The sequence below is a fragment of the Schistocerca serialis genome, chromosome 3 (genome assembly GCF_023864345.2).
Source record: "Schistocerca serialis cubense isolate TAMUIC-IGC-003099 chromosome 3, iqSchSeri2.2, whole genome shotgun sequence".
Classification (NCBI taxonomy): Eukaryota; Metazoa; Arthropoda; class Insecta; order Orthoptera; family Acrididae; genus Schistocerca; species Schistocerca serialis.
The window spans coordinates 615,863,526-615,885,915 of record NC_064640.1 but is presented as its reverse complement, the minus strand read 5'-3'; the positions used below and the strand labels follow the sequence as shown (position 1 = coordinate 615,885,915).

General features: G+C 39.9%; 1 protein-coding gene across 2 annotated transcripts in view; it reads left to right on the top strand.

Annotated features, from left to right (window-relative positions):
- The window catches only part of LOC126470499 (importin-9), a 150,259-nt gene that overhangs the window by 91,044 nt on the left and 36,825 nt on the right, over positions 1-22,390 (top strand). For both annotated transcript variants that reach the window (XM_050098379.1, XM_050098380.1), the window contains exons 11-12: positions 10,317-10,476; positions 17,543-17,621. In XM_050098379.1, coding sequence (XP_049954336.1) covers positions 10,317-10,476; positions 17,543-17,621 — 239 coding nt within the window. The remainder of the gene's footprint in view (positions 1-10,316; positions 10,477-17,542; positions 17,622-22,390) is intronic.

Below are 22,390 nucleotides of genomic sequence, written 5' to 3'. Positions count from 1 at the left end.
TCTCCGGCTTTAGCCAGCTTTCTGTTCCTACAACGATTTCAGCTTTAGTGCTTTCTATCAACACTTCAAGCTCTGGTACTTTTCAAACACAGCTATGACAGTTTACAACTACAATATAGACTATTGCTTGGTCGATTCTCGTCGTTTCTTTGCCCTGTTCCCTTTGACTGGAGCCCTTTTTGATCTTTGCCAAGATTGTCTAACCTAAAAAACTTCCCAGTCCATGCCACACAGCCCCTGCTACCCCTGTAGCTGCCTCCTGCGTGTAGTGGACACCTGACCTATTTAACGGAACCCGAAACCCCACCACCCTATGGCGCAAGTCGAGGAATCTGCGGCCTACACGGTCGCAGAACCGTCTGAGCCTCTGATTAAGACACTCCACTTGCCTCTGTACCAAAGGTCCACAATCGGTACGGTTGACAATGCTGCAGATAGTGAGCACTGCCTTCATGTCGCTAAAAAGACTTGCAGTCTTCACCAACTCAGATAGCTGCCGGAAACTAGAGAATCTCTTCAGATCCATAGCGACACACATCATTAGTGTCGACATGAGCCACCACCTACAGTTGGCTGCACCCTGTACCCTTCATGGCATCCGGAAGGACTCTTTCCACATCTTGGATGACTCCCCCCAGTATGCACACGGAGTGAATATTGGCCTCCTTCCCATCCAAGAACACTGTAATTTGCTCACTCTTGATGGAGCCAATTTCATGTTTCTGTGGATCCTGGGTCATGTCGGTCTGCCAGGAAATGCAGCTGCTGACACTGCCGCCAAGGCTGCAGTCCTCTTACCTCAGCCCGTGAGTATCTGTATTCCCTCCGATGATCTCTGTGCAGCCGTCTGTCAGGCAGTGGTCTCCCTTTGGCATAGCCAATGGTCCTCCCTTCATGGGAATAAGCTTAGACTTCTTAAGCCTCTCCTGGCGCCTTGGACGGCCTACTCCTCGGTCCTCCCGCCAGGAGGAGATTATTCTAACTTGGCTGCATATTGGGCACTACCTTTTTAGCGATAATCATTTGCTCAATGGCGCTGCCCCACCACTTTGTATGCATTATGCCTAAATTTTGACTGTCTGCCACTACCTGCTGGAATGCCCTTTTTTTAAATAATTTACGTTCCATCTTGGGTTTGCCATCTGATTCACGAGATGTTTTAGCAAATGACACATGGGCTGTAGCCTGCATTTTACTTTTTATCCACCGAAGCAATATGGTGAAGGCCATTTAATTTTTAGTTTTGGATCTCCATTTTTTTATGGTGTTCTTTAACCCTTTTTCCATGTGCCTTCTTTAGATGTCTCCTAAGTTTTACTTAGTTTTGACTTGGGCACATATGACCTCACTTGTTTTTTGCACCCTAAAACAAAACAATCAGTCATATGAACATTGAGATGGTAGTGGAGCAATGAAGGGTACCTAGCAAATAGAAAAAAGTGCAGGTCATTGCCACTGTCAAAAAGAGCTGTGAGTGATGCACGTAAAGGTTTTGTCAACATGCTGTAAGATTGTAGAACATGTTTCACACTCCAAGAATTGATACTTTTGGAGAATGGAAATCTCCTTTATAAAAAATACATTTACATTCCACAGGCAGTGATCCTGTGAAACTTGGCTTGCTCTGTTTGTCCATGTGATCCATAGTGCTGTAGGCAAAGCACTCAAGTTGATGTCATGATCCTTGCCTTCATGAAGGCATTAAACACTCTTCTGCACTAGCAATTACTGAAAAGAATGAGAGCATACTGAGGATCGGACCAGATTTGTGACTGTATTCAAGACTTCCTTGCAGATAGAACTAAATATGTGGCTCTTAACAACTCGGTATGTGGCTCTTAACAACTCGGTATGTGGCTCTTAACAACTCGGTATGTGGCTCTTAACAACTCGGTATGTGGCTCTTAACAACTCGGTATGTGGCTCTTAACAACTCGGTATGTGGCTCTTAACAACTCGGTATGTGGCTCTTAACAACTCGGTATGTGGCTCTTAACAACTCGGTATGTGGCTCTTAACAACTCGGTATGTGGCTCTTAACAACTCGGTATGTGGCTCTTAACAACTCGGTATGTGGCTCTTAACAACTCGGTATGTGGCTCTTAACAACTCGGTATGTGGCTCTTAACAACTCGGTATGTGGCTCTTAACAACTCGGTATGTGGCTCTTAACAACTCGGTATGTGGCTCTTAACAACTCGGTATGTGGCTCTTAACAACTCGGTATGTGGCTCTTAACAACTCGGTATGTGGCTCTTAACAACTCGGTATGTGGCTCTTAACAACTCGGTATGTGGCTCTTAACAACTCGGTATGTGGCTCTTAACAACTCGGTATGTGGCTCTTAACAACTCGGTATGTGGCTCTTAACAACTCGGTATGTGGCTCTTAACAACTCGGTATGTGGCTCTTAACAACTCGGTATGTGGCTCTTAACAACTCGGTATGTGGCTCTTAACAACTCGGTATGTGGCTCTTAACAACTCGGTATGTGGCTCTTAACAACTCGGTATGTGGCTCTTAACAACTCGGTATGTGGCTCTTAACAACTCGGTATGTGGCTCTTAACAACTCGGTATGTGGCTCTTAACAACTCGGTATGTGGCTCTTAACAACTCGGTATGTGGCTCTTAACAACTCGGTATGTGGCTCTTAACAACTCGGTATGTGGCTCTTAACAACTCGGTATGTGGCTCTTAACAACTCGGTATGTGGCTCTTAACAACTCGGTATGTGGCTCTTAACAACTCGGTATGTGGCTCTTAACAACTCGGTATGTGGCTCTTAACAACTCGGTATGTGGCTCTTAACAACTCGGTATGTGGCTCTTAACAACTCGGTATGTGGCTCTTAACAACTCGGTATGTGGCTCTTAACAACTCGGTATGTGGCTCTTAACAACTCGGTATGTGGCTCTTAACAACTCGGTATGTGGCTCTTAACAACTCGGTATGTGGCTCTTAACAACTCGGTATGTGGCTCTTAACAACTCGGTATGTGGCTCTTAACAACTCGGTATGTGGCTCTTAACAACTCGGTATGTGGCTCTTAACAACTCGGTATGTGGCTCTTAATGGAACAAAATTTACAGATATAAAGGTAATTTCTGGAGTATCCCAAACAAATACGATAGGCTTGTTACTGTTTACGATACGTAAATTCTCTAGTAGAAAGCATAAGAAGCTCTTAAAAACTGTTGGTATATGATGCAGCTCTAAGAAAGTAGCAATGCCAGAAGACAGTACAGATTTGCACAATGACCTGTAGAGGATTGAGGAATGGTGAAGGGACTGGCAGTTGAACCTCGACAAAAGTAAATTTAACATATTGCATATACATAGGAAAAGACATCCACTACTGTACAACTAAATTATTGATGGAAAATGGCTGGGAACAGTATCTACTCTAAAAAATCTTGGAGTAACTATCTCTAGTGATCTTCTGTGGAATTACCACGTAAATTAAGTAGTAGGAAAAGCAGATGCCAGACATTTATAGGAAGAATCTTAAGGAAATGTAACTCATCCACAAAGGAAGTGTCTTACCAAGACACTTGTTCAACCAGTTCCTGAGTACTGCTCATCAGTATGGAATCCTTACCAGGTACGACTGATAGAAGTGATAGAAAAGATCTAGTGAAAGAGTGGCAAGTTTCGTCATGGGATCATTTAGTTGGCAGAAGTGAATTGATGTTCAACATACTCTGACAGACAATACAAGAGACACATTGTGCATCACAGTCTACTATTGAAATTTCAAGAGAACTTCCTGGGAAGAATCTGACGACGTATTACTTACTCCCTCGTGCATCTTGCTAAATGACGAGAACATTCAAGAAACATAGGCTTACTGACAATCATTATTCCGGCATGCCACTTATGAGCGGAACATCGTAGGTTAGTGGTATCAGAAGTACTCTCTGCCACATCCCCGTTAGGTGGCTTGTGGAGCACGATGTAGATGTATTTCCAGTAAGGGAACTTGTCGAACCTAACTTGGTGACACAGTCCACAAGCCATTAATTCCAAAAGGTTTTTCAGTATAGCAGGAAGTATAATTGACAAGATAATAGGACTTAAGTTAATTCTACAGATGGAGCAGTGCATATAAATAACCACCAAAGAATGTGTTGATACAGTTGTATGTTCTAAAGTGTTTCTAGCAATTCATTACACATCTTGCAATTTTTTCATGCTTCATTGTTGTGTAACAGAATGCTAGTGATGAGTTACTGTTCATAATTTTGTAATTTTACACACCAAATAGGGCAACTGTGTCAAATGGTTTACTTTTGAACTATACCATTCAGATTACTTTCCTAAAGGAAGAATATCTGTAGATTAATTTAATTGGTCAAAAATTAACTTCAGTTGCCAAATTCTGCAAATGAATGTGTTACATATCATAGTGCCCTTACTCCAAACCACTATGGGGTGCCAGTCTCTTAACTTCCATTCAGTTTGAAGTTACATCTTAGGTTGGTGGAATTGTACCTGTTTCCAAAGCTGTTCAGCATTCTAACATAAGCCCAAATAATGGATCTTGTAGCGAACTGTCCATCCTACTGCTTCTGGAAGACTGATATGACATATGTTGTGTGTGTGCATGTACTTACCTTAGTTTGAAAGCAGGATGTCCTTGGCAGTGTCTGTTCGGTTTATTCCCTATTCTGTAGCAACTCTAGTTAGAGCCCATGTTGTCTGAACACTGAAGTGGAAACACACTGGAATCACTGCAGATAACAGTTCTATGCAGAATTCTGATATGCAGTCCTATTCAGATTACTGTATGTTGTGTTTGTTAGTTACCTTCTGACTACCCCAAAATTGGTTGTTAAACTTGCTCTCCCTCAGAAATTTAAAAAGGGCAGGTGCATTACACTGTCATAGTAAAAGTCCTCAGCATTAGAAAGAGGTGTAGAAGTGGATTGTAAATTAATTATATTGATAATGCTACCAGCTTGCTAAAAATATTGTTTATAAATAAAGTTGCCTTAAATGTTCCTACACAACTGATGAGGCATAGTACCTAATAATCTCAAAAATACGACTACAGTGGAAGAGATGCAGAATAACACATATTCAGACACCACACAAAGTATGTATTTGCACATGACAGCAAGAAAAAGAAATTCTAAAAGTGTGTCGTGCTAAGCATGAAAAAAATGTAACTAGTGCGGTATTTCATTATTTAAATAATGAACGACAGCTGTGGACTTTCAAAACCACAGATTGACATATGAAATTGGATCAAATGTTCCTACTTCCCAGACAGTTACCAGTTCCATTTACATCAGCCATTTTTATTAGATAATAAACCTTTAGTAGGTAATAAAGTCCCCGAAAAGTCTTTTGATGCCTGTTATGTACACAACATACGTAAAGTGCAAGGGGGTATCCTATATGTAACTTCTACAGCTTAAAACATAGTTTCCCACATTTTACATTTTCCTTCATCATACAGCATTTTCTTAGTCACTTGAAAAGTGTAAAAGTGGGATTTTACTGTATGTTTTCTCAATGATCTTGTAATTTTGATCTTCTTATGACTTTAGTAGACGATAAATATCATCTGCAACCAACCTAAGACAACTGCTCAGTGTGTCTCTTAAATTGTTCATATAGATATGGAACAACAGAGGGCCTAAAACACCACCTTGGGAATGCCAGACGCCACTTCTGTTCTACTTGATGACTGTCCGTCAATTATTACGAACTGTGACACCTCTGAGAGGAAATGACAAATCCAGTCACATGACTGAGATATTATTATACACTGAAATGCCAAAGAAACTGGTATAGTCAAGAATATTCAAATACATAGCTATGTAAACAGGCAGAACACAGTGCTGCGGTCAGCAACACCTACATAAGACAACAAGTGTCTGGTACAGTTGTTAGGTTTCTGCTGTTACAATTACAGGTTATCAAGATTTGAGTGAGTTTAAATGTGGTGGTGTAGTCAGTGCATGAGTGATGGGACACAGCATCTACGAGGTAGCAGTGAAGTGGGGATTTACCCACACAAGCATTTCATGGCTTTCGGAGATGAAGGCCCACTCGTGTACCCTTGATGACTGCACGACACAAAGCTTGACACCTCACCTGGGCGCGTCAACACTGACATTAAACTGTTGATGACTGGAAACATGTTACTTCAAGCTGGTAGATGCTCTGTAATGGTGTGGGGCATGTTCAGTTGGAGTGATATGGGATCCCCGATAAATCTAGATCGGACTATGACAGGTGACATGTACATAAGGGACCTGTCTGACCACCTGCATCCATTCATGTCCATTGTTCATTTCAGTGGACTTGGGCAATTCCAGCAGGACAGACACCCCACACATCCTGAATTGCTTCAGAGTAACTCCAGGAACACTCTTCTGGCCACCAAACTCCCCAGACATGAACCTTATTGAGCATATCTTGGATGCCTTGCAATGCGCTGTTCAGAAAAGATCTCCATCCCATCATACTCTTACGCATTTATTGACAGCCTTGCAGGATTCGTGGTGTCAGTCCCCTCCAGCGCTACTGCAGGCATTAGTAGAGTTCATGCTATGTCGTGTTGCGGCTCTTCTGTGTGCTCGTGGGGGACCTACATGGTATTAGGCAGGTGTACCAGTTTCTTTGGCACTTCAGTTTATAAGCCCACAGTTTCAATACAAACTACTTGCGTGGTACAGTCTCTCTCTGGAAATCTAGAAAGATGGAATTACTTTGAAATCCCATGTCAGTAGCACCCAACATTTCATGTGATTTGTTGACCGTGTGTCAGTTGATGGTTCTCTTCAAGGTAATTTATCATGTTCGAACACAATATATGTTCCAAAATCCTGCTGCATATCGACATTAATTATGTGGGCCTGTAATGTAGTGGCTTACTCATACTGTCTTTCTTGAATATTGGTGTAATGTGTGCAACTTTCAGTCTTTGGGTACGGATCTTTTGTCTAGTGAGCAATTGTATGTGATGAGTATGGAGCTATTGCATCAGTGTACACTGAAAGGAACCTAATTGGTATACAGTCTGGACTAGAAGACTTGCTTTCATTAAGTGATTAAATTTGCTTCATTACTCAGAGGCTATCTGCTTCTAAATTACTCATGTTGTCAGCTGTTCTTGGTTCTAATTCTAGAATATTTACTTTATCTTTTGTGGTGAAGGAATTTTGGAAAGCTGTGTTTAGTAACTGTGCTTTAGCAGCACTGTCATCGATATTATTTCCATTGCTATTGTGTAGAGAAGGCATTGATTGGGTCTTGCCGTTGTCATATTTTACATATGATAAGAATCTCTTTGTATTTTCTGCCAGGTTTCAAAAAGTTTCGTTGTGGAAGCTATTATAAGTATCTGACATTGATGTCCGTACTGAATTTCAAGCTTGTGTGAAAGAGCACCAGGTTTGGAGATTTTGCAGTCATTTAAATTTGACATGCTTTTTTCGTTTCTGCTAGTGTTCTGACACATTTTGTGTACCAAGGGGATCAGCTCTGTCATTTAATTTATTTGGTATAAATCTCTCAATTGCTGTTGATACTATTTCTTTGCATTCAAGCCACATCTGGGCAACACTTACATTGTTAATTTGGAACAAGTGGAGAGTGTCTCTCAGGAAGTTATCGGCCCCCCACCCCCCCACCCCCCCTCAGAATTATTTGTTTCTAAGAGGTCAAGTGCATTTTCACAACCGTTTACTATTCACATGGGCTCATGAACTAACTGCTTGAAATAATTTCCAGAGACTGTGTGTAGAACAATTTTGGATGTTGTCTTGTGTGTACCTCCAGATTTAAACATGTATTTTCACCAATATATCAAGGGTAAATTGAAAGTGACCACTAATTATAATTGTATGAGTTGGGTATGTGTTTGAAATTAAACTCTGGTTTTCATTGAACCTTTCACCAGTTGTATCATCTTGATTTGGGAGCTCGGCAGGAGGATCCAATTATTATTTTATTCTGTTTGCCAAAAATGACCTCGGCCCATACTAACTTGCAGGAACTATCTACTTTAGTTTTGTTAAAAGATAAACTTCTTCTAATAGCAACAAACATGCCACGACCAACTGTGTTTAGTGTATCCTTCCTGAACACAGTGTGATTCTTTGCAAAAATTTTGGCTGAAGTTATCTCTGGCTTTAGCCAGCCTTCAGTACCTATAGCGATTTGAGAATTGGTGCTTTCTATTAGTATTTGAAGCTCTGTTACTTTCTCAACACAGCGATAACAGTTTACAACTGTTACACCGATGGCTCCTGGATCTATGTTCTTCCTGTGTTCAACCTGCATCCTTTGAGACTGAAGACCTTTTTATGTTTTCCGAGACCCTCTAACCTAGCATGTGGCTTAGCATATAGTTTCAGAAAATGCTGAGGAAGCAAAGGTTCTTGTACGATTGATTCACAAAAGAACATGCAAATGAAGACAGGCAAAGGTTGGTAGAGATTTGTGCATCTGTGAAAAGATCTATGTGCAAAAAGCATACAACTACCACCACAGTCATACTGTAGCAAAAGATCAGGCCAAGAACGTGAGAAAATTCTGGTCTTCTGTAAAATTGCTAAGTGTGTCTAAGGCTTCCATCCATTCACTCGTTGAAAAGTCTGGTGTGGCATTTGAAAATAGCAAAATGAAAGCCAAAGTTCTAAATTCTGTATTATAAAATTGGTCACACAGGAGAATTGTACAAACACATTGTCATTTGACCATCGCACAATCCCAGATGTACAATATAACAAGAAGCATATCTGACGTAGAGAAACAATTGAAGGAGTTGAAAACGGAAGTCTCCAGGTCTGGATGGAATCTCAGTTCAGTTTTACGAAGAGTGTCACACAGCTTTGGCCCCTTACTTAGCTTGCATTTATTGTGAATATCTTGCCCAGTGCAAAGTCCGAAGTGACTGGAATAAAGGCTCAATGACTCCTTTATATAAGAAGGGTAAAAGAACGAACCTGCAAAATTTGACAAATATTCTTAACACCTGTCAGCTGCAGAATTCTAGAGCATATTCAGAGTTTGAATATAATAAATTTCCTAGAGACCGAAAATCGTACATCCAAGAATCGGCATGGTTTTAGAAAGCATTGCTCATGTGAAACCCAGCTTGCCCTTACCTCAAAAGATCCACTGTGAACCATGGATGAAGAGCAGCAGGCAGATTCCATACTCCTAGATTTCTGAAAAGTGTTTGGCACGGTATCCCACTGCAGACTGTTAATGAATGTACAAGCATACGGAATAGGTTCTCAGATATGTGAGTGGTTCGAAGACTTCTCAGGTAATAGAACCCAGTGCATTCTCCTCATCATGATGATGATGATGATGATGATGATGATGATGATGATGATGATGATGATGATGATGATGATGATGATGATGATGATGGTCGTCGTCGTCGTCGTCGTCGTGAGTACCCCAGGGAAGTGGGGTAGAATCACTGTTGTTCTCCATATAAAAAAAAATGATCTGACGAACAGGGTGAGTGGCAGTCTGCAGCAGTTTGCTGATCATGCTCTGCAGTACAGGAAGATTGTGGTGCTAAGTGACTGCAGGGGGATACAAGACAAATTAGATAAAATTTCTAGGTAGTGTGATAAATGGCAGCTAGCTCTAAATGTAAAAAAATATAAGTTAATGTAAATTAGTAGGAAAAACAAACCCATAATATTCAGATGTCATTTTAATATCTGGGTGTAATGTTGCAAAGTGATACAAAATGGAGAGAGCATGTGAGGCTTGTGGTAGGGAGGGCGAATGGCCAACTTCAGTTTATTATAAGAATTTTACGAAAATGTGGTTCATCTGTGAAGGTGACCACATTTAGAATGATTCTGCAACCTGTTCTTGAGTGCTGCTAGTGTGTTTGGGATCTGTACCAGGTCAGATTAAAGGAAGACATCGAAGCAGTTCAGAGATGGGTTGCCAGATTTGTTGCTGGTAGGTTCAAACAACATGCAGGTGTTACTTTGATGCTTTGGGAACTCAAATAAGAATCTCTATAGGAAAGGCGATGGATGTTCTTTTCAAGTAACAGTATTGAGAATTTAGAGAACTGGCATTTGAAGCTGGCTGCAGAACAATCCTCCTGTTGCCAGCATACATTTTGAATAAGGGGCAAATGAAAGATGATCACGTGCTATATTAACTATTGGTAAATTGGACATGCCTATTGTTTTGATAACTGTATGTATGGCCTGAATGTGGACTTCTAATCGTGTGCAGTTATTGTGTATTAATTTAGGCATATGTCATTTAGTATTTTAAAATAAAAACTCAGTTGATTACTACTTTAATTTTTCATTTCAGGGCAGTATACGGGTTCTGCACACATCTGAAGAATTCTCAGAATATTAATTGTCTTAAAGCAGTCTTGCCTGCAGTTATGGATGGGCTTTTGGTAATGGTGAACCAGTATACAACTGAATTCCTGTGTTTGGTATTGGAAACAATTTCAACAGTTCTCTCAGTAAGTTAATGGGAATATTATTCCAAAACTGTTTCAAAAACCTTCTTTACTTTCAAATTACCAAATATTCATAAATGTCAAAAGTAACACTTCCTATTGCATGTTTTAAAAAATTGTTAATGAATATGGGAGCACTGTTTATGTAATATTCTCTCATTGCTATTTTGATAGGGGCTGTGTGAGAATAGTCTCTCTTCATATAAACAGTAGCCATAGATTTTTAGTCCAGTAATGGGGTACTTTTTGCTTGCAAAAATGAGGTAGATGATTTTACTTTTTATCCTGTGCATGCAGTTGAGAGTATTTCGAATGCAAGTTTTCGACCTCCAAAACCCTCAGGATAACTTTTTCTTGATAAATAAAGAAAAAATAAATTTTGGCACTTTCCAGGTTTTCACCTATTACTCGGAAATTATGCATCCTACTGAAAATTTTGCTATTATCAAAATGAAAGAGCCATAAATTTTGCATCAAATGATCTCCTTAAATGTCAGAATTGGTGCAGCCATTTGGTGACAGTCAGTTGTCAAATTTCATTCATTTTTACCATCTTCATTAAAAAGTCTGTTCAAATGCCTGTAAAACAAAAAGGCTAGTCCAAGTTATCGAAGTTGTAGAGCATAAAATTTAATGTTACAAAAGCATCTGTTTTTTCCAGTTTCAGGCACTATTAGGTGCTCATACACTTGAAAGCTAAAGTAATTCCATTTTGTTGGTTGGTCGTTTTTTTAAAGTTATTCAGTAAAATAAAATTTCCAGTGGGAAGATGACTCTTTAATGACCACATTCGTGTTTTCTATTTGTATCTTTCTAATTTTCTTCATTATGTGTATTTTAATCCATTAATTGGTAAGAGTGGGTTGCTAAAATAAAAATGAAGTACATATACCCCCGCCGGCGAAACATTGCACTTGACAGTTCGCTTTTTGTCTATTTAGGTTGGCTACACTGTAATAGTGATGTTGCAACAGCAGCCTCTATACACACAGCAGACGATACAGTTTTCCGTCCCGTCTCGTAAATGCAAGCGAATGAGCAATTACAGTGTATATAAAAACTCGTTTTTAGTTGTACTACATTGACAGGAAGTAAACAACCGTATAACAATACATGTAAAAGCATAACAATGCACACCCTTTCGATAACGGAGCAAAGAAATACAAAAAACAAGCATCTGACGACTGGTACTTTCAAATCAATAATGTACGTAGTTTGCAAAATAAATAATAACCGAGAGTGCAATAAATAACCAATATTAGTAATTTTTCACTCACCAATTTACAGCGATAATGGCGCAATTCCATCCAGCTCGCCATCGTCACTGTTGTCCGACTCATCGCCAAAACCGTCTTCATCGTCGTCATCAGCAAGACAAATCATTAATTGTTCATGGCCACTGATAATCCCTTCTATTGTCTGTGCTGCTCGTATAAGCTTCTCGACGTGCGCTACTTTTTTTTCTCCATGAGGCTGCATCCACAGTCACAAGAGCTTCACGCAACAGCTTTTCCACCTCTGTTATTGTAAAGGACTTGTTGTTGTTCCTTACATACATTTTTACGTCACTCCATATTAACTCAATAGGGTTGAAATGGCAGTGATATGGTGGCAGCCTTATTACAGTATGACCCTGCTCCTTGGCGATTTCGTCTACTACATATGTAGGTGTCGTAGGCTTATTTTCTTTAACAAGAGAATACAACAGAACCTTTGTCATACTCATATCCGCTGCAATATTTCGAGCATGTAACCACTGCACCATAACTTCTTTCCGATCATTTGTGGTTGGGGCTTTGTTCTGTATCACCGAATGATATGGAGCATTGTCCACTACAATTGTTGTAGGGACAGGAAATTGTTTTAAAAGGTTCCTGAACCACTCAACAAATCGTGTGTGATCCATATCTTCATAGTAATCACCAGTCTTTTTCGATCTAAAAACTAAAAGTGCGTCAGGGACAAAACCACTGGAGGAGCCTGCATGAACCACAATTAATCTAGCTCCTCTTCCCGTCGGCTGACGGCCGCTACTGCTGGGTGTGTTATCCGTCCAACATTTACTGACAGCTTCCCCGGCATTAACCCACGTTTCGTCTAGCCAAATTATGGAATGAATGTCTCTGCCCACAAGTTTGTGCAAGAAAATACTACGAGCGGTAACAATATGTGCCCTCTCTAACAGTACTTTGCGTCCGTCTAGCGTTTTGTAACGGAAACCCATATTTTTTAGCACAATTTTTAGTGATGTTTTACCACCCCTGAAGAGTTCACTTTCTTTTAAAGAGATTAATAACTTAGCTACAGTCGGATACTCTTTTCTGCTGTAGTAAGCATAAACATGCCTACGAATTGCATCAGTCTGGAAAGAATCTGAATCTGTGATAGGACTAGGCCGCTTTTTCTTCTTTCCCGGGGTTGATAAAAATGTATTATTTGATCCAGACAGCTCGGAATCATTACGGCTCACTTCAGTATCTTCCAAGTTTTGTAGTAATACTCCCTTACTTACTACGGTTCTTGCACTAATACCAAGAGTTTTCGACGTACATTCCACCACTTTGTCGGCAGGAATTGATGGCTGTCCATGAATGCTTACGTAGTTTTTCTCCTGCTCGTAAAACTCGAGTTCTGCGTAATAACTCCAGTGCCTGGCTGTTCAGCAGCACCCCTTGACGCAAAGGATTGTCACTAAGTGAACGAAGTCTTTTCGGTGGCATTTTCCAAGTATGTACACTCACAACGTAACAAAAGTCACAACGATATAGCACACAGTACAACGAAAACACGCGGTAAACAACATACAATTCACGTTGTATACACATTCACTAAACAAAGCCGGCAATGCGGGAACTTTGATGTCACAGCATGTGAGTAACAGCTGCGCTCACTGCGCTGTGATTGGCTGGCGCCCCACGCTGAACGCCTAGCGCCTATCATTCTTCACTTGTTACTCTGTTACGCTGCCAACTTCATGCGCAAACGTCAAGTGCAATGTTTCAGCGGCCCGGGTATAGTAAGGGCTAATATGTATTTACGTATGAATAATATAAAAATCTATACAAATGAACAAATAAAATGGCATGCTAATATAAAAACACAATTTAAATATTGGAGATTTAAATTTTATCAAATTTAAATTCCATTGAAGTTGTTTGGGACACTGTGGCAGGCCCCAGACCAGCGTCCAACCTTCAGGATCCACTGTGGTACCTTCGCCAATTTCCTCATCCCCGAACACATCTTCAATCTCTTCCTCATCCTCTTTGAGCTGAATTTCTGGGACATTCTTGCAAGATAACCCACAACACTGCAAATCAAGGAGCAGTTCAGTCCAGATTTGCGACATCCACATACTGCTGTTCATCCTGTTTTGCATGCACTGGAAACCATCTTGAGTAGCGTACATGGTACCACATCCTTTGTCATCGTTGCGGGAAACAGCCATAATAAGTTTCTCTTTCAGCCCTGCTGGCTTGGATCCCTTTTCTTTCCCGACCAAGATTGCACTTCATGGTAGGATGGCAATGCCACCACCTTGCTGCGTCTGATGTTGGTGGTTAGCCTTTCAGGTTTGAAAGATTTGTAGACTTTAAAAAAAGGTCATACCTGAGGTCATCCAAAGTTGTGCAGTTCGAATTCCCCAGTGCCAACATCAGCTCCTGCCTGTACTTTTACATCTTGAGACACTGAGGGTTTAACAAATTCAACAGCTTGCACTTTGAGGTGTGGCTGTGCTCTGTAAGATTTAGTAATTTCCCTGTTTCTTGGCCAAAAATGAGTATCTGATACTGTGCAGGCATGGTCAAAAAGAGCAAATGTGGGATTGAAATTGGAAGAACTACTAGAGTATCACTCTCCTGCTGATTTCCCTCATCCTGGTTTGTGGAAGTATGTTGTAGTTGTTCCCTTGACCTGTAAAGAGAACACGCACATAAATTCCCTCACTCAGGATTGTCACATTGTCAGACTCATAAACTTGGGAAATACTAATATGCACAGTGAATTTATCCACATCTTCTGCATGTAGTGTTTGGAATATCTCCATCCTCAAATTTCTGCACGAGCATGACCCTCAAGTGCTTTTGTTGCTCTCAGTTGAGAAACTTCTCCTGTGCAACTGCAGCATTTGTATCTTCATCAAAAATGGTACTGAAGAAGAACCTGGTGGCTTTAAACAACGAGATCTTTCAGAAGACTTTGTTGCCCTTTGTGTGGGCTTTACTTGGGTGTTATAAAATGCTGTACTGTACCTAGAGGGATCACTGTGCTATGGCTGTAAAGCTTAAAGTTTCAGTAGATTACATAGTTGTCTTGTCATTGTTCATTAGTTAAGTCCTCATGTGTGTCAGTGTGGTGCAGTGCCTCAGCAGTGAAGTATCAGGTGACAGTTAAGTCCTCTGTGGTTTGGACCATGTTTGATGCAAGATTTTCTGCGACTTGAGGTGCATTGTTCGCAATTAAACAAAACCACGTGAAAAAATATTGAGTGGGTATGCTGCAAGTTTGTGTAATAATGCTCTTATGGTCTCTCATGTCAAGGGACTGGAGAGGCAGATACACACAGATAGCTGCTGAACTACATTTGTACTGTACATTCTTCTGCAACTCTGCTTCATATTCATTGTGGTGTTGAACAGAACAACTGGATCCTCAGAGGCCACACTTTTATTACCTCAAGTTACTGCAAATCTGAATAAATGTGATAAGGAAGTCATTCATAGAAACACCCCACCCCACATTTCTCCCACTCTTTTATCCTTGAAATTGACTGTTTTGCCATCAGTGCTTGCACGAGAAATTGGCTTAACATATTATGTGAAGTCCAGTGTTAAAAAATGCTTCAGTCTTAACATAAGGAGTGTAAAGTGAAACATAATTAGGCTTACTGTATTGGAATGCTTTCAGACTTGTTTGGCTAAAGTGCTTAGTAGTTTAAATGTAAATGGCTCACAGAATTTAGTGTCTGGAGGTACTGAAAGGTAACAAGCCAAACATCAGTTAAGTTGCTACAAAAACTAAGTCAAATACCCAACTATCTTTGGGTTATGGGGAGGCTACCTAGAAGTTTGTCTTGGTGCTGTATGTATACATTTTTTTCTCCCATAGCATAGTTTGTGTGCTGCTAGACTGCTTTTAAAATATTTTAAATTTGTCCTCAACAAAGATTGTCTCTCATGATCTCTTGTTGGAATGGCAGTCTCTAGATTTATTTATTAGATAAACAGTTTCATGTGCATTGAAGAGGAGTGAAACAAGTGTTCACTGGACAAATTATTAGTCACTACAGTGAAAGATTACATTGGTTGCTTTGGAGCCCTGTATGTGATACAAAACTTTTCAGTGCTGCCATGTGACTGTGCACTGCTTCTGCAAGTAATGTCTGTGAAATATGTGTGGTGCCAATTGACTGTATGGAATCAGCACAAAAAGAGGTGGAGTCTCGTACTATTAGTGTGTTGTATCCTGAGGGTGACCAGTTTATTGTGTATGCTGATAAGACCTGTGTTGGAAGTTAGATGCAGTATATGGTTTAGTGAAAATAGCACCATTGTGAAGACAGTGTACAGATGATATGCAATTTGCAAGAAATGCAGATTAGTGACATGTAAACAAGAATACATGTATTATTAGTACATACTGGCGTTATACAGCCCTCTTGTATGGCCATTTAATAAGTACATAATTAGGGTTAGAATACAGTCTGAACCTCATGTATCGTGTACCATTGGCAAACATTTCTTGATAACCTATTGTTTTTTGTCATTTTGGAAGGTGTTGAATATATATCTCTGTGTGTGTGTGTGTGTGTGTGTGTGTGTGTGTGTGTGTGTGTGTGAGAGAGAGAGAGAGAGAGAGAGAGAGAGAGAGAGAGAGAGAGAGAGAGAGAGAGAGAGAGAGAGAGACTGACTTTAAAGAGTGATGATATGCTGTTGTACTGTCTGCCCCAAAAATTTTCCGCAGTAGGCTGCCTTCATGATCTAAGGGTTAGCAATACTGGCTACTAACAATGGGGTTCTGGTGGTGTCATCTTTTCTGTTGGGTTTACTCAGCTTTGTAAGGCCAAATGAAAAACTGCTTCATAAAATTAGTAGGAAATTTGACATAAAAGTGGCTAGCATATGCTTTTACGGACATCAAAAAATTAATGCCTCTAGCTATAATAAGCATTTTGATATAGGTAGTAGCATTCCTTTGAAAACAAATTACCATCTTTCTGAAATTTGAAGTGCCCTGATCGAAGAGTGTCTGGTGCTATGTAGGTGAATGCTATTCCCCAGCTGTTATCCTTAATTGCACTGCACAAATGGCTGGGAAGATAGGGTAGGAAGTTACTGTCACATGTCCCAACCCAACATGTCTGCTTGTCAGTTGGCAAGTCTTTAAGATGATTTCTCCAGAAACCAATAGAATAAAATGTCAAACTCACGTAGAAGTTACATGAAATTGTTTCTCACATATGAAAAACTTTTGGTCAAATAAGACATTCCCTTCTTGCAGCACTATATAGGTCCACAAGTTACACTTTTTGTGCTAAATACAGTTTCATTGTTCTGTTAATTGATGACCTAGTGGACAGTGGGGTAATTGTCGCAACACCTAGAGGTTTGTTATGGGAAGATAGTCACACATTGTGTTGTTTGCTGTTCTGTTGGGGTGTCGGTGAAATATCAGATGACAGAGAATGAAACTAATTGCCCATTTAGTCACAACAGCTCTTCTTCCTTGTATTTGAATGATTGCACCAAGCCATTGACAATTATCCAGTGATAGCTAGCTCCTTCCTGCAAGTCAGTGCACCAGTGTTTGTGTTTTCTTTTGTCATAGAAGAAATAAGATTTTTATTAAAAGGCATACATTTTATTTATGTTGCTGTTTACTTTGTGGAATTTCATCCATATTGTCTTGAGGTATAATATACTGTTTTCATGAATAGTTACATTAGAGTAGCCAAATGCTACAAGTTACTCTAATCTGCTGTTTGAAATTTAAGGACTCAGTTATCCATAGATATCTACATATTAGGTGTAGGTAGAGAATATTAACTTATTCAGTTGTAATTTTGCAGATTGATCCAGCGTTTACTGTGTCATGTTGTGGAAAAATTATTTCACTGGCTATAGCAGTTTTCCTGAAATACAATTCTGGTGAGTACAGCAGTTCAATGTATATTATGTACTGTATTTAAAATAATCATGTAGTTACGCCTGAGATAATATTTACATGTGAACTGAGTCATAAAAAAAACTGTTAAGAACAGTATGAAGTTGTTTAACAGATTCAATATGCACACTAACAAAAATTATTGTGGTGAAGTTTTTCCTTTGGTTTTTGGTGTGTGTGTGTGTGTGTGTGTGTGTGTGTGTGTGTGTGTGTGTGTGTGTGTGTGTGAGGGGGGGCGGGGGGAGACCATGTGTGATATATATGTAAAAGGGAACTGTTGTATGTAAAACTCTCCATCTTCCTGACTGGTTTACTTAAAGTTTTTACATCATAGTCTTAGAAACATTCAGACAGACATTTAGGTTACATATGTTTTAATGTATGTGCTGTATAAATATGTATTTACTATATGAAGAGAAAACCACATTGGTAAACATATCAAAGTTCTCGACTGGTTTACTTCAGAATTTTATGCGATACTCTAATAAACATTTGGCTGAACACAGGTGATGTCAAGGTTTTGTTTGCAACAGCAACATAAAAGGCTCAAGGGTGGGGGGGGGGGGGGGGGGGGAATTGGAATGGATGGAAGAGATGGAGAGGGAGGAGGAGATTATAAAAAGAAGGGGAAGACGGCGAAGCTCAGAGTGTGGCGGAGGAGGAGATAAGGATTTATATCCAATTCCCATACATATTTAGCATTTGTGAAGCATTGCTGGGTTCGCTATTATATGTATATTGAGAACTAGCGGTCCTATCACACTTCCCTGGGCACTTCTAACGATAACCTTGTATCCAATGAACACTTCCTGTGAGAACAACGTACTGGGTTTTACCATGTGAGAAGTCTTCAGGCCATTCACATATCAGGGAACTTAATCCGTGTCCTCTGTTCTTAAAGAGGCTTCCATGGGGCACTGTGTCAAATGCTTTCGGGAAATCCAGGGCTATGAAATCTGCCTGTTGTCCTTCATCTGTGGTTCACAGGATATTGTGTGAGAAAAGGGTAAGCTGAGTTTCACGCAAGCAATGCATTCTAAATCTGTGCTGATTTGCAGATGGAAGCTCTTCTGTTTCAAGAAAACTGACTTTATTTGAAATTGAAATATGTTAAAGAATTCTGTAGCATACCCATGTTAAGGATGTGTGTGTCTAATTTTGTGGGTCCATTCCTTTGCCCTCCTTGTATACGAGAGTTACTTGCACTGTGTTTACGTGAGATCTCTGATAAATGCAAGCTAAATAAGTGGCCCATGTCATAGAGTACACTCTCTAAAACTGAATTGAATTGCAGTTCCATCGCATCCGGGTGGCATTTTTCTCAACTTTCAGTTGCTTCTCAACGCCAGGTATGCTTATCCTCTGCCCTCCATATGCGAGTGTCTGTGATAGTCAGACAATGTTATGTCATCATGATCTTCCTCTCGGATTGATTTTTAAACATGAACTTGAAAACTTCATCTTTCGTTTTCCTCTATTGCCATACCAGACCATTTGATGAGTGACTGGTTAGGAGCCTTTAATCCACTTTGTGATTCTATGTAGGACAAGAATTTCCCTGGCAAGATTCTTTGCTCAGGTATGACAGTAAAAGTTGTTGTTTGGGGCATGGAACTTTTTAGAAACAATCAACTTTCTGTTAACTTTTGCCCATCATCAGTTTTTGCAGTCTTTCTTGAACCATGAGTGCAGACTCTCTGCTTCCTCAGCATTTTCCAGATGGTCTTCTTAAACCATGGTGGGCCTGTTTCCTCCTTAACCTACTTACTTGGCACATACTTCTCTAGAGCAGGATTTACAGTCAGTTTAATCTTTGCCCATAATTCCATTACATCCATCATACTGGAACTAACTACATGATGTCTAAAACTTTTGTAACCATTGTTGCTACTATGTGACTACAAATCCCTGTCTCTACACTGACAGTCTCAAGGTGGTCAGGTTTGTTTGTTGTTAAAAGGTCTAAAATATTTGACCTCACTCAAACATTCATTGTCACTGATGTTTCCATGTTTCATTCTATAACTTCCAAACTAATAAGTGGTCCTCCATTCCTGAATAGGACCATGAAAGGGAAAGGTATGATAGAGGACTGCTGCCAATCTGATAGATGTCCCAAACAGGATGGGAAAAGGAAATATTTGTCCATTTCATACAGAGAAGGCACACTGTGCAAATCATCTCTGAAGTTGTAAGACATTTTGCTTTCATGGGCCACAGTGTCAAAATTGTATCACTTGTGTTTTAATTACGGTAAAAGCCTGTTTAAAAGTGAACGAGGTAATTTATTGACCATTACTGTAACAGAATATAATACTTAGTGATCCTGTGTGTGTCGTCGTCACATTGAATGAAGTGCGACATTCGATAAAACTTACTTTGTTCCTCACAGATAACAATTGGGGTAACACATTAATCATGTGCAACCACTTCTTTGTGAGGACTGCTGTCAAAATGGCTTCATGAGCAAATAAGAGTATTTCCAAGCATCTCTGGATCAGCCAAAAGTGGTTACTGTGTAGGATGAACAGAGCCTACCCCCATTAACTGTCTTCATCACCATCAGAACAAAGTAGTGTGCTACTCGCTACATTTGAAATATGTTTAAATCCACCTTTTTTAAAGTTCAGTGAAGATGCTTATTTTTCTCAATAGAGTTAAAGTGGAAGCAGTTTTCGGAAAGTCTGCAAAAGCCAACATTGGGATTATTGGTGGTGGTGGTGGTGGTGGTGGTGGTGGTGGTGGTGGTAGAAGATTGACACCATTCTTCCTCTTGTGCTTACAGCTGTTGCAAAATTCTGAGTAACATGGTAATGAAACCAATTCTAGTCTTAGTCCATTTTTGATATTTCCGTGTTATAGTTGGACACACTGGAAGTGGTGATATGAAAGATGATCCACCCCGGGGACTCTGACATAACATTGTTTTTGTTATGCTGTATATTGTGAAAATAAGACCATTACATAATAAATCTGTCATACTACTTTCACGATTAGTTTTGGTATTTGTCACTACTTCATTGTTGCCAAGAATTTACAAAGCTGGCTTACAAAAATCCAACAATTTGATATCATGTAGTGATCACTTGTAATTAAAGGTCAGAATTTAAAAAATTACACTAAAATCATTTATATGCAAAAGTAGCATAAATCACAAATATTAACAATATTATTTTCACAACATGAAAATGTGGTAACAGGAAAACATGTCTACAACTGTATTTGAGTAAGAGTTGAAATTATTCACAATACGGTCTCAAATGTAGGTCAGTGATCCATTTAAGGAGCATTTTTTGCTTTGGTAATGTATGTGTAGCAGTGAATAAACACAGAGCTTATTTATTTGAAGATCATAGCTAAAAAAAGGTTGGCATAAAGCATACAATAATTTCCAACTTATTGAAGCACAGAGAAGATGGTGTTCCACATGTCATTAGATGTATTACCATCTTATAATAATACTTCACCATTATACATTGCAAGTGATAACTACACCCCAATCATAATACACTAAAGGACGTGTAAAGTGTTAGACTATGAAGCAAAGTCTGATATTTGTCAAGCTTGATACAGATTCTTCCCATAATGCAGACCGTTCCAGCTCACATGTGCAGCCAGGAGCAGCTGGGCACGGGCACGGGCATGGGCATGGGCACAGGCACAGGCACAGGTTGACAGAGGTGAGCAAACAGCTGACATGCAGTCAGTCTTGCAGCTGGGCCATGGAGTAGTAGATTATATTCCCTTGGCTGAGCACATGGGGAGAGACGGCCAAGCAGCTGAAGCATGTGCAGTCAAGCCCTCTGACAGGTAGTCTGCAGTACATGTGCCTATTCACAAGTGCAATGAGAGGTTGGCAGGGGTGTTCTTGCCCCATGGGAGCAGCATTTGAACAGCCTACCATAACGGGTACCAAATGATTACACTCCCATTCCATTCAGAAATGATTTTAATCATCAATATGAGGTGTGACCCCTATGGGCACAAAAATATGCTTGTATTTGTTATCATATGAGTTAAGTCAGAATAAAATCTTAAGAAATTTGTTATCAAGCCTGAAACACTTGCTGTGTCTGTTCATAAACATTTCTGGTTGAAAGCTGCTATGAAAGTAGATATATTTCCATTGTGTGCCAGTCATGCTCTGTAGCTGACAGATCACAAGACCGGACAGGCCAATCAAGGAGCCATTTATTCCTCTAGATATTGGTGGTGTGAACTACCATGACAGAATATGGCATGTGGTATTCCAATTGTGGAGGGTATGATGACAAGATTTATTATTCTTACCACATGCCTGCAAACATTCAGCCTCCCTTCAACAGTAACCAAATCAGTCTTGTTGTCTTATCCAATAATTCCCAATATCATGATTCCAGCAGTTGGATAGGTATGGGTAATGAGAGATACTGCTTTCTGTGACCTTTTACTAGGTTTTCTACTGATACGTTGGCATTGATCTGTCTACCACAAAGAGAATAGAGGCTCATTGCTGAGTGCCACAGAATGCCACTCCACATCTCAGCCAACTCTGGCTCCACACAATGCAAATTTCTGTTGTCTTTCGTATGGTGTAAACGGTAAACAACACATGGCAACATGAAATCTCAACCCAGCTTCCGTTACTTTGTTCCCAGTGGTTCCAGAAGTATCCTCCATCACACACTGTAAAGTGGTTTCTGGGGTCTACATTCAGATACAGAATACTATTGCGTCCATCCAGCGCATTTTGTAACAAGAATGTTCAAATTAT